The sequence below is a fragment of the Grus americana genome, chromosome 7 (genome assembly GCF_028858705.1).
Source record: "Grus americana isolate bGruAme1 chromosome 7, bGruAme1.mat, whole genome shotgun sequence".
NCBI classification, from domain to species: Eukaryota; Metazoa; Chordata; class Aves; order Gruiformes; family Gruidae; genus Grus; species Grus americana.
This window is the reverse complement of record NC_072858.1, coordinates 11,714,532-11,726,875: the sequence shown is the minus strand read 5'-3', so window position 1 is coordinate 11,726,875 and position 12,344 is coordinate 11,714,532. Positions and strand designations below refer to the sequence as shown.

Below are 12,344 nucleotides of genomic sequence, written 5' to 3'. Positions count from 1 at the left end.
CACTTTGCAAAACTTATCTACAAGGAAAGGGCAAGTGCCAAATTTCCTAATTCCTGTGCGTCTCACTGTTGTAACTTCTGGGCACAGGTGCAGACTGAGGTCTGTAGTGTAAGTCTTGCGGGTCCTGAGGCACTGTCTTGCAGCTCAGAGGTTTGCCACAAGGAAAGGGACATAAGACCCTACCAAACAGCCATGCCAGCAACGTTTCTGTTGCAGGTGGCCATCGCATCCCTGACCCTTGCCTCCATAGCATCCGTTCATTCGGCAGGAATGGCACATCTTGCTTTGTCCCAGGCTGTTACTCTTTGTGTCCCCCTTTGATGCCAGGCTGTAAACCTTGGGCCAGGTAACCGCATCCTCGAGGATGTTCCCCGGGCAGCCCACACTTATCCCTCAGTTACCAGAGCTGCCTTGATGTAAACTGCAGCCCAGGCGGGGGACCCAGCTCTTTCCGAGGGGGTCTAGGAGCAGGCAGCTCCCACCTCCTGAGCAGCAGTGCCCTCGCAGGCAGGTGCAGGCAGGCCTGCCTGTGCTCAGGCTTTGCTGGGGGTGAGGACGTACATAGTGATGGGGGAATAAAGGGAATTGAAACCCGCTTCGCAACCTGGTGTGAGAAACCCGCCCCAGCGCTGGTCTTCTTCCTTTCCCCCCTCTTCCTCCTCCCCCCCACCCCCCCCCGGCACGCTTCCCGGCTCTCCTCGCTGACTGGGGAGGGGGAGCGGTGATGCTGGGATGAGCCTCAGGCCGATGACTGGAGAATTTTTGCGGCGTTTTTCAGCTTCCTCTGCCTCCGAGCCTGACTAACGCTGCCTGCGCGGCCGCAGCCCCCGCCCGCTGCCGGGGAGGGAGGGGATCCCCACCAGGGGGCGGTGCGACGGATGGCACGGGGCGGGGGATGCCCATGTTTGGAAGGCGGGCGCGTCACTCCCCTTATATGGGCAGTGTCGTCAGAGCCCGGCCTCCCATTCATATAAATGCCCGGTGGCGGCGGCCGGGATTCCCTGCCTGGGCTCGGCGCGGTGCCTCTGTCTGCCTCTCCCGTCCTGTCGCAGCCGGCCGAGCCCCTGCGGCTCGGCGCTCCCTCGCAGCTCCCGCGCTAGCACCGGGACTCCCCAGGGGCGTCCTCCTGCCGCTCTCCCCGCTCCTACCCCCGGCTACGGCGGGTCGTGACCCACGGCCGGTATGAAAGTCACGTCCCTCGACTGCCGCCAGCTGAGGAAGCTCCTGCGGAAGGAGCCCTCCCGCTGCCTGGTGCTGGACTGCCGGCCCTACCTGTCCTACTCGGCCTCCTGCCTCCGCGGCTCGCTCAACGTCAACCTCAACTCGGTGGTGATGCGGAGGGCCCGCGGCGGGGCCGTGCCGCTCCACTTCGTGGTGCCCGACGCGGCGGCCCGTGCCCGGCTGCTGCTGGGCGGCGGCGAGGGGTCGGCGGGCACTGCCCGCCTGGCAGCCGTGGTGGTGCTGGACCAGGGCACGGGGCACTGGCAGAAGCTGAAGAAGGACAGCACGGCTCAGATCGTCCTCAACGCCCTGCTCTCCAGCCTGCCGGAGGCCGGGGCCAGGGTCTGCTTCCTAAAAGGTGAGAGGGAGTGGCGGGGAAAGGGGGGGCAGGGGCTGGGGGAGCGGCTTGGATCGACCCTCGAAACTTCCCCCGGGTGGCGACGGCCCCCGCGGTGCTCCTGTCCCGTCTCCTCTGCCGCCCCGCAGTTAGCCTGATTATTGGTGGAGGGCAGGGAGGTAATGCCGGGATTTCGTTTCTTTTCCACCCACTGGAAATAAATCCCGGATAGACTCAGCGGGCTGAGCCCAAATATCTTTCCGCTCACCCTCGCCGCGCGTTTAAGAGGCTGATGAAAAGTAAAAATATTAGGGAAGAAGAGCAAAAGTTGCAGATTATCAAAGGGAGAGAGGGACGAGAAAGATCGGGGCTGTGTGGAAAATAAAATCAGCCCCGTGGGTAAGAGGAGAGCCGAGGCCACGGCTCTGCTCTCCATACGGTGACACTGGGCGGTCCGTGTTGGGCGCCCGAAACCCGGAGGTCGGTGCCCGCTCCTCCACCCGGGGCGGAGAGGCTTATCTCTCCATCAGACATATCGGGGCTGGCAGGGGAAACCCATAGTCGAAACTCCAGGGCTTGTCAGGGGGCAGAAATGCCTCCTCCCCCCACGTGTGTTATAGCCCTTTGATTGCAGTTCTTTGTTTTCCTTCTGTGTAATCCGGGGATAATAAAACGATAAAAAAAAATAATAATCAGCCCGCCCTTTCTCTGTCCTCCCACCCCTGCCTACCCTGCACTTCTCCTAGCAGCGCCTTTGTCCTTTTGTCCTCTCTGTTTTCTCAGCCCCCTCCCTCCCCCCGGGGACTGCCCGGCCGGGGACGCTCCCGTCCATAGCACCGCATACCCGGCTGCCGGGGCCGCGGGGCTCCCCGGAGCGGGGCCATGCCGAAGCAGGAGTTCCCAAACAAGCCCCTTGCCATATTCTGAGGCCATGGGGTGGTCATAAATAGAGGGGAAAACCAGGCCATATTTCTTGAATAAACTCTGCCCCTGTGTCCTCACCGGCCAGGGTTAGTTCGCTTTTACTAAGCCTTTTATCACGCTGGTATGTGTCCTGATGTGCCTGGTTTGTGCCTCCTATAACGAGCAGTGTCCGGAGGGCATCCCCACCGGGACAGAGGCACCTCCAGCCCGCCTATTGCCCGGGACTAAGCGGGAGGGAGACTCCCAGGGCGGTTTGCCACCACCCTGGCTCCGTCCGGGCACAGCCGGTCTGACAGTCACCCCAAAAGCACCAGTTCTGCAGGGATACTTGCACTGTGCTGGGCCAGGCAAATCCTTAGGGACCCCATTAAACTAGGGATGAAAAAACATCTCCAGGGTCACGCTGGGAAGTCTGTGACAAAGCAGGGGCTCAATTAAGCTCTGCTGACTGTGAGCTCTGACTGCTCGTTCAGCCACAGGATCGTCCTTCCCCCTTCATGTACCAGCCCCACGCTTTGAAGTGGTGACTGTGGCTGTGGGCAGTTTATCTGGGGTGGGGTTTTGATGTAGGGTCTGTTTGTATCTTGTGTGTATTGCAAAGTGCCTTTTTTTGAGAGCCTGTTGACTTGAAGCTAGAAAGACTTCCTCTCAGTGGATGAGAAAGTTTCTCCCTTTTCACGCTGCTGTTCCCCTTGGCTTCGCTCGAAGTGCTCTGGGTTGCAGGATCGGGCCCGTAAAGTCCGCAGCTCCATTTCAGATCTGGTGTGGCCCGAGGAGCCAGTGACTCAGTGGGCAGTGCTGCTGATTCACTGGGGCCACGGACCCCCAGGAAGCTGTTGTAGTTTGGTGGAAGAGCTCTGGAACAGTGGGGGTATAAATCATCCTGAAGCACTGGGCACGGCTCAGAAGAAAGGATTCTTTGGGAGTCTATAGCACCGACCTTGCAAATAAGGGGCTGTAAAACCACCGGGGAAAAAAAACCCTTGAGGTTCCCCCCTTATATTCCTATTTTCCTTAGGTGTGGGGGAGCTGAGAGGAGGTGTTGGCTACTTAAGGGCTAAGGTGGTCACCCAAGCGTCCTGGGGATCCAGCCCCAGGCAGGGCAGCTACTGCAGAGCAATTGCATGCCAAGCTGTGTGCCGGCCCTGTTTCTTCCCTCGCTTTCTGGCTTCTAGGGGTTGAGTGTGTCACATCTTTCATCTGTGTAGGTGCAGTTTCATTCTGAGCTCAGCCCCAGTAGGGCGAGAGCGGTTGAGTGGCAGGGAAAGGAGAACTTGCAGAAAGATAAAGTAACAGATCTTCCCTTGGTGCTGACAAGGATTCTATTATTTATTGATTAAAACCGAAGCGCAGCTCAGCTCTCTGTGATGAGCAATCTAGTATTTGCAGAAATGACCTCAGGGAAGCTAGGTTGAGTGGGGAGGGTAAAGAGAGGAGATTGCTGGAGGATGGGATGAGAAGATGACTCACTGTAAGAATTGGCCTGCAAATATCCTGATCCCCAAGGCTTGTAATTAACCATTCACCAGCTGCATGTGTTAGCTGCCCCAGAGACATGAGACATGCTCATCTGTTCGAACACACACGCTGATTTGGCTGGGGCAGACTTCTGTGCTCATTCAAGAGTGAAAACAACAGCATGGGGTGTAAATAGGGATAATGGCTATTTATATTAACTGGACATATTTTTCCTTATGCGATGGTAGTAGTTGGGGGGCAGAGGGGAGATGAGGTCAGTTATGCAAAACAAGAGGATTTAAAAGTCCACCCCATGAAGGGCAGATGGAGAGCAGAGGAGTCTAGAGAGCTGCTTGTGTTTGTTGGCTTTTCACCCTGCCAGTTGTTGTGGATATCATTTTATTAACCCCCGCTTTGTGGTCTCCACAGTCACTTGCGTGCTTGACCCACCTGCCTTGCACTGAAAGCTCTGGAGTGGGTTGGCTGAATGTGGCTGGGGCCCAGGAAGCAGGAGAAAAGGTGCAGGTGCTGAGTGCCAGTTGACTGCAAAGTCACCTTCCTGCCCTCCGTCATGGAAAACAGACTTTCATCACATTCAGTGGGCTTTGGATCATGCCAGCCGCTTGCAACATGAGGACCCCATGGCAGGAACGAGTGGGCGACAGTAGCACGTCATGAATTTGAGCACACATCTGCTCAAACATTGCAAACAAATGAGACACCGGCATTACAGGGCTGAAATGTCAGAGGTAGCTGTACTGGGCAGCCCTGGCAGCGAGGGCGGTGGGGGCCCTGTGGCTGCTCAGATCTTCAGCGCTTCCTTTGTTTCGAAACCCTTCCTTGCACCAGGGTACCCACATTGACACCGCTTATCAGGGCAAAACAGTTGCAGGTGAATGAATTGCATCAGAGGGTTTGCTTTCTGAGCCTTGTTTACTCGAGGGCTGCACTCTGAAGGATTATTGAATCTAGCTGTTCGAGAGACTTTGTTCATTTTTGTTCTGAAAAAGCACAGGTGGCAGACGTGTGGCACACCACTGACATTTCCAGGCTGCTTCTGCTACCTGACTTGTTCACATCCGTTTTGGAGATTGCGTGCTTCCATGCAGCATATTCCCAGTCTGGAAACAAGCAACGATTTAGCTGACGACAAACTTTGAGTAACAATGTAATAATAGGATTAATTCCTTTTCATTAGCAGCGCACTGAATGAAACGAATGCAGTACTTAACCATGCAGAATAGCTCATGTGGGGCTATTCAGTTGTCGATTGCTGTCACAGGATTTCATTAAGTTTTATAGCTGTTATTTAATAGATTGGTTTCAGTGGGACTGTCTTCATTACCTTGCTGTCTTGTGCATTGTGGTGATTAATGACACAGTTGCAAGCATCCTCCTCTTGTGCTTATGTCCATTCAAAAATGCAAATAAAACATGTTGTCACAGCATATATAGTAATAACAGATTTAGAGAGGGTATCTACTGAGTATAGAAATCTCCATCTCAAATGCTGGAAATAGTGCTCATATATAAAACCTGGGGGAGGGAGTTTTGTCCTCGCTGTACTGGAGTTAATGGTTGCTAGACTCAACAGAATTACATTCGCTAACAGTTTTAATCTGGATCCACTGGCTTTTGGCAAGTTAATAATTGTCAGAGGTATCGGAGGTTTTTCTTCCGGTGCCTAAAGCCTTTTAAACAAACCTGCTTGCCCAGGGGAGGGCTATCCCTCATTAACCCCCCAGGGCCCATTGCCGTGCGTGGCTATCCCAACGCATTGCAAGTGCCCAAGCTTCATTTCTCCTCCACTTTAAATCAGTTTTTGGAAGCACAAACATTCATGTTTATCTTTTTTTCTTTTTTCCCCTTCCCTAGGAGGATATGAAACCTTTAACTCGCAATATCCTGAGTGCTGTGTGGATGGAAAACTCATTTCCCCAGAGAGGACGGAGGCGGAGAGAAACCTTGCCAGCCACTGTGAGAAGCAGAGTGCCAACCACAAACCCGCTTACGACCAGGTGTGTGTCATGGCCACAGCAGCTGACCTTCCCCTTGAGTCTTCTCCTTCCTGCCACCGGGCTCTGCTGGAGGCTGGCAGCGTGCCGGGGTCCCTCATGCTGGCACGGGCTGTCAGTAAGTTGTCGCAGTCCAGGTTGGCAGCCTGTGCGTGCTGCTGGTCAGCATCACCTCTGCCTGGCTTCAAAACCTGGCAGCAGAAGGAAGAAAAAAAAACCAACTATCTAGTCCTAAAACTGTACTTGCGACCTGTCTTTATCACACAGCCAGGCAGCATGAGCCACGAGCAGCTCATGCCTCTCCAGGAGACTTAAAACAGATGGGGAGAGGCTGCCAAAAGTGTCATTTTTCTGGCAGACAAAGGAGCACGCTTTGCCTGCACCTCCTCCAAGACCCCAGGAGGGTGCCGGCAGAGGGGGGCCATGGCCGTGGGGCCATTTCTGAGAAGAGTCAGTGGCTCTTGAGCTGCCCTTGGGCCGGGGGAGTGGGGTTTCCACAGGGGAAGTCGTCACACCCCCGTGCCTGCCCAGCCTGGGGAATACGTTTTCTCCGAGATGTCACCCTGTGGTTGGGCGGCTTCCGCCAGGGCGTGCGTTTCCTGGCGGGGGGGAAGCCCCTGCGTGATGCCCCTCTGCTCCCCTGGGGGCACCTCCTGTCCCTGGCTCTGTTCCTCCACTGCCGGTGACTCTTGGCTGTCCCCAGTGCGTGGGACCCTCTGGGTGGGCAGCTTCGGGGGCTGGAAAGCTGGTTTTTAGCAGCTGGGGGCCAGCAGCAGCTCTTGTGCATCATGGAAAGTTACCTGTGATCTGACACCCTTGTGTCAGATGGTGGCTTTTTTCTTTCGCAGTCTCGTCACCCAGCCTTTGCTTGCGCTCAGGAAGGAGGAACTGAGATGACATCTTGGGGAGGGTGACACAGTGGGTGCTGCGCCCCCAGGAGGTCCGGGAATACAGAAAGCCTTGCTCCTTTTTTTTTGCTTTACCTTTGGAGGTGTGAGTGGTGGGGCTGAGCTAAAGTAGCCACTCCCTCCATGCTCCTCTTCTTCGCTGCTTGGATGTGGCTGCCACCTCACACGTATTTCAGTAAAGCCTCAGAGGGAACGGGCCTCACATATGAAAGTGCTTTGGGTGCATCCTGAGGGGCAGTGCTTCACACAAAGCCAGAAACATCCTGCATGTGAGTGGGCTGGATCTGGCTTGGTACCTCACAGATATGGACAAGAAAATGAAAACCTTTTTCCTGCGTGGGCTTTGCCATAGCAATGATTCGCTGGCCAGCAGCACTGGGGTCCAGAAATGCCAGCAAGGGAGGAGCAGGCACCCACACAGACTCCCTTGTCTCTCTCTCGGGAATCAGGACTCAAATACCCTTGAAAAGGAATTACATGTTTCTGTTCCTCCTCTTCCAGGGCGGTCCAGTTGAAATCCTGCCTTTTCTCTACCTTGGTAGTGCCTACCACGCCTCCAAGTGTGAGTTTCTTGCCAACCTGCACATCACGGCCCTGCTCAACGTCTCCAGGAAAAGCTCGGAGTCCTTCAAAGACCAGTATTGCTACAAGTGGATCCCGGTGGAAGACAGTCACACAGCGGACATCAGTTCACACTTCCAGGAAGCCATTGACTTCATCGGTAGGACCAAGTTAAAAAATTTCCAGATCTTCATGTATTTTAAATCCATTTATTTTAAAATACATATTAGTGGGAAGGACACATTATTTTCTACATGTTCCTAGATGTCACAGCAAAAGCTTAAGCTTTAACCCTTCCCCAGCATCTCTCCTGGCAGAATTTTCACGAGGAAGGAAGGGAGACATTCAGAACAAGGTCTCTCCTTCTCTCCAAGCTGGGAGGCTGAGGAAGGAAAATGCCTCCTCTTGACTGCCATCAGGCAGATGAAGTGAGTGAGCTGGTTAGCTTTATTTGCTTTGCAAGGCAAGTGTAGGTGTAACTTCAGCATGACAGAGAGCAAAGACATGTAGTTGAATAACACCAAAGTCTATTGATTTTTGTAAAGGGGAAAAAACCATAGTGATTCCTTGGACTTGGATGCCAGACCCTGTAAAAGCCAGGTGAAGCAGAGTCAGCTTATTGCTTTGCTGTGCTGAGAGATCCCAAAGCCAGGGTCTTAAAAATTCAGCATTTCTCCTTACCACAGAGCTCTTTGCATTTCTCCTTTTGATTATGCCAGTATCTCATGCTTTACTCAAATACCCCAATTAAAAAAAAAGACCTGTAGAAAACTTTGGGCCATCCCCTCCCAAATCTTCCCACATTAGGCTGGGTAGGTGAGCAGCACACCAGCCGTGCCAGGTAGCACAAGGGAGAGGCTCACCCCTGAGAGGCACAGGGTGGTTTAGTGGGGTGGAGCAGCCTGAGCCTGGGTGGATGTGGTGTTGAAATCAGTGCTATTGCTCTCCAGGAACATTCAAGAGAGAAACTGGATAAAACCCTAGTTACAGACTCGCTGGACTCATAGCTCAGCTGAGTTTGAGTCCTTCAACAGTGCAGGCAGAATTACAAAAACCTGATCTGAAGGGAGCCTTTCACCTTCTTGGTAAGGGACTTCTCACAGCTTTCAGGGAAATGCTATTTCACTCTTCTGTCCCATCTCCAACCCCTTCTGATACTTGACTCTGGAAATTTCCCAGATTTTGAGGATGACTTAGTTTTCACTTTCTTTTAAAACTGGGCGTGTGGTGTAGATGCTGGGGATGACTCAAATCCATGTCTTCCTTATTTTGTGCAGTAGTTAAATATAACCGATCGTGGTGGCACCGGTCTCCTGGCAGACAATCGAAGACAGGCAAATGATAACTTGCTCAGCTCTGCGTTGTTTCAGTGCCATGCACTGAGCACTACACTCAATGCAGTTCTCCATAAATTGGAGCTTGAACATATTGCTCAAGGCAACAGGGCAGAGAATGTCTATTTTTGAACTGTATTTTTGTGTGGAAAGGGCTTATTTTAAGCATGTTCTCTTTAATCTAATAACAATCATTGTGTTGTGTGAGTAACCACAGTGGCTCCTGTTGTGTAAAATGGGTGCTTTGCATAAGCCTTTTATATCCTGACTTAAGCCCAAGCATCCTTTAACCAGGCTGTAATTAGCAACTGTCTCCCAGTCCTTGTGTGCTTTGTGGTGAGGCCCCAGGGAGTGAGCTCAGCCTCTCCACCCAAGGGTACCCACCAGGGGCTCAGCTCCTGGTACCACTGCTTGCTGCTACTGGCCAAGCAGGGAGTTAGGTTCAGACTTGAAAGAAAAGTCCTGTTTTTCTAGCAAAGCTGATGAGAGGAAGGCAGCCCTGCAGCTTTTGAAAGACCTGATGGCAGAAGGGCTGGCCAGGCTGGACTTGGGTCAGCACTCTGAGCCACAGGCAGAGAAATGCAGGTACAGCAAACACAAGCATTGCCCAGATACCTGATCCCTGTCTCACAATGCTCTGAAAAGTCAGTTGTTCCAAAAGAGAAATAGGCACGTGGGAAGGAGACTGGGAAGGACTTCCCTAAAAAATGTGAAAAGAACCAAATCAGGATCCACAGATTCTGAACCAAAGTGTCATCTGCAGCTCAGCTCCATCTCAGGCTGAGTTATGTTCTCCTTACCTTTTAATCTCCATGTTACCCTTAGTACCCAACAGAAGAGCAAGTCTCTCCTTGCCAGTGGAGTGGCTGTGTGCCATGCTCCACCTCCAGCTCTGGGTGCATGTCGCATCATCCTTTCCATCCCCCATGACAACTGATGTCTGCAATGACTTTTTTTCCCCCTAGATTATGTCAGACGAACGGGGGGCAAGATCCTGGTGCACTGCGAAGCAGGGATTTCACGCTCTCCCACCATCTGCATGGCGTATCTAATGAAGACAAAGAAGCTCCGTCTGGAGGAAGCCTTCGATTACATCAAGCAGCGCCGGAGCCTGATCTCACCAAACTTTGGTTTCATGGGCCAGTTGCTACAATATGAGTCAGAGATCCTGTCTTCCACTCCCAGCCCCCCTGTTGCCTCATGCAAAAGAGAAGCTGCATCTTTCTTTGCAGAAGAACTGACATTAGGCAAAAACTTTGAAGGCTCATGTTTTGCCTTTCCTATCTCAGTGTTGAGTTCTGTGCCCATCCACTCTCCCGTCCACCAGCTGAAACTCAGCCCGATGACGGCATCTTCGTCCTGCTGAGCATCCTGGGGAGACTGGAGCTGGCGTGGTCCTCTGATCTGAACTGTGACCCCAACAAGAACACTTCATGAATGTGCAATAGAGAAACCTCATCAACTTAGTCTGAGATGGAGTGGTTGTCATGGGTCATACCTCCTGTATGCTGTGACTGTAAGACACAAGTGCTCTAAGTGTTGCAGGTTTTCCTGAACTTTTATTGTCTTTTTTTTTAAAAAAAAGTGCTTTTTTTTAGGTTTTTATCCACAGTGTGTGCCCACTACTGTATTTCCAGATTCCTAGGGAGCAATGAGAAATCCATTTAGTATGTTCTCAGTTCCCATCTCCTTCCCTTCTTATTTTTTAAAAGACCTTATTTAAAGTTTCAAGCAATAAGCAGCAGCAGTGGGGAAGAAAGCAAACTGAAAAGCACCACCTTTGCAACTGCAGAGATGGATGGAGTGAATGTTTGTTAAGCTTTTTCTCGGGTTTTCCTTCTCCCCTCCCCTGTGTCGTGTTTCAGGGAGCAAAGGGCTGGGGTGGCAGGAGGGAGCTCCTTCCCTGGGACACTGTTGCACAACCAGGTGAAAATCCCCTCTCCTGCTCCAGCCTCTGAAGTGTCCTATTGACCACAGTGTAACTGGATACCAAACCAGACATGGATCCATTCAGGTGTGGCATTTCCTGTACTTCTGCATTTGCCTTTGTACTGGATGTGCTTTTAACTAAAGCAGGGGACTTAACCAAGCTATCAGGCTACCCTGCTGAGCTATTATCCTCCCATCTGTTATTTAAGAACAGCCCTAGAATACTTGAATGTCTCCACAATCCTCATCACAGTTACTTCCCATCAGATAACACTGTAACTGCTGGGTTTTACACCAAAAAAACCCTGACAAGCTCAGCTCCAAGCCAATTCTTTCTCCATCCCTTCCCAAGTGTTTACGATGTGTATGTGTGTGGTCAAGTGGTCTCGTTCAGTGTTACGTGGCTTGCTTAAGTGTGTGTGGTCACCTCTAGTCAGCCTTTGTCCATGAGAAACAGTTTCTCTCTTGCTTATATTGGCTTCTGTGTCTGCAGGGAGTTTGGGATGAGCGGCTGGCTCTTTGTTGACCTTTTTATTTTTTTAATATGTAATATGTATGGGAAATGGCAATAATTTCCAGGAGATCTCGTGAATGTGAAAGAAAACCTGCAATGGTTTTTACAGAGTGTAAAAAATAATAAAGGAAAAAAAAAATGCCAGGAAAAGAAAGCTGTTTGTTGTACTTGGAGTGAGCCGCAAAAGTGCTTTGGCAGAACTCGGTGGCAGGAGAGGTCTCCTGAGAAACTCCATGGTTGAAAAGTTGTGTAAGGAGGTAGAAGAGGGGGGTAAGCATCACTGGGTTCTGTGCTGAAAGCTTCCAAGGTGCATCTCTATGGAGGGGAGAAGGTGAGGGGGAGGATTATTTTAAACCAAATGACATGAGTCATGGTGGTGTCACTTCCCAGCAGCCAGGCAGGCACTTTTGTTTTTATTCATGTGTGTTTTATATAAGATTTGCCATCTTGCTGAAGATGAAAATCTGAACTAGGCACGGCCCCCACTTCCTTCCTGAGCACGTGCCATGGGATGCTGCGTGCCCTGGTCCCTGGCGTGACAGGAGGGTGCCATGGGCCACCTGCAAGTGTCACACCAAGGACTAGGGTATATGGGTAATGCTAATTTTTTCACTTTTTTAATGAAAAAAAAAAATTTGAGGTGCTGACATCTTTGAGCCTTTTTATACACCTTTTCAGCTGAAAGTTTTGGGGGTCTTTCTGGCTCATCACTGCAGCACACTTATTTGCATTTCCAAGTTATTGAGTTGAAAAAATTCATGGTAGATGTCTGAGTACAAAGCATCTATGCCCTGTGGGGTTCATCCATTTGTAACTTCTTACAAAGTTACAGGTGAGACACGTGAGAAGTTGTCCTTGGAGATGAGCCTTAGATTTCTTCCCTGTGTCAAGGGGGCATGGCAGCAGCCCTGCCTGCAGTCTGGGAAACCCGAACATGGGAATCAGCAGCTGGGGAGGTGAGGCAGGTGATCTAATAAGAGCAAAACAATTAATTTTCTAAGAGATCTGATTGCTCTGGAAAGTGCTCTCTGGAAACCCATGGCCACTTGCAGTGAAAAGGCACCTCAGCCCCCACAAGCTCCTCCAAGCAGAAAGGCTGGTAGGCTTAGCAAGAGGGGCCACATCCTGACCACAGAGACCTAC

General features: G+C 51.7%; 1 protein-coding gene across 1 annotated transcript; it reads left to right on the top strand.

Annotated features, from left to right (window-relative positions):
* The first annotated feature begins 998 nt into the window (after nucleotides 1–998).
* On the top strand, nucleotides 999–11,355 carry DUSP5 (dual specificity phosphatase 5). The gene is made up of 4 exons (XM_054831497.1): nucleotides 999–1,579; nucleotides 5,816–5,958; nucleotides 7,365–7,584; nucleotides 9,724–11,355. Exons 1-4 carry the CDS (start codon nucleotides 1,183–1,185, stop codon nucleotides 10,122–10,124), a joined length of 1,161 nt encoding a protein of 386 aa, XP_054687472.1. The 5' UTR covers nucleotides 999–1,182; the 3' UTR covers nucleotides 10,125–11,355.
* The last annotated feature ends 989 nt before the right edge of the window (nucleotides 11,356–12,344 follow it).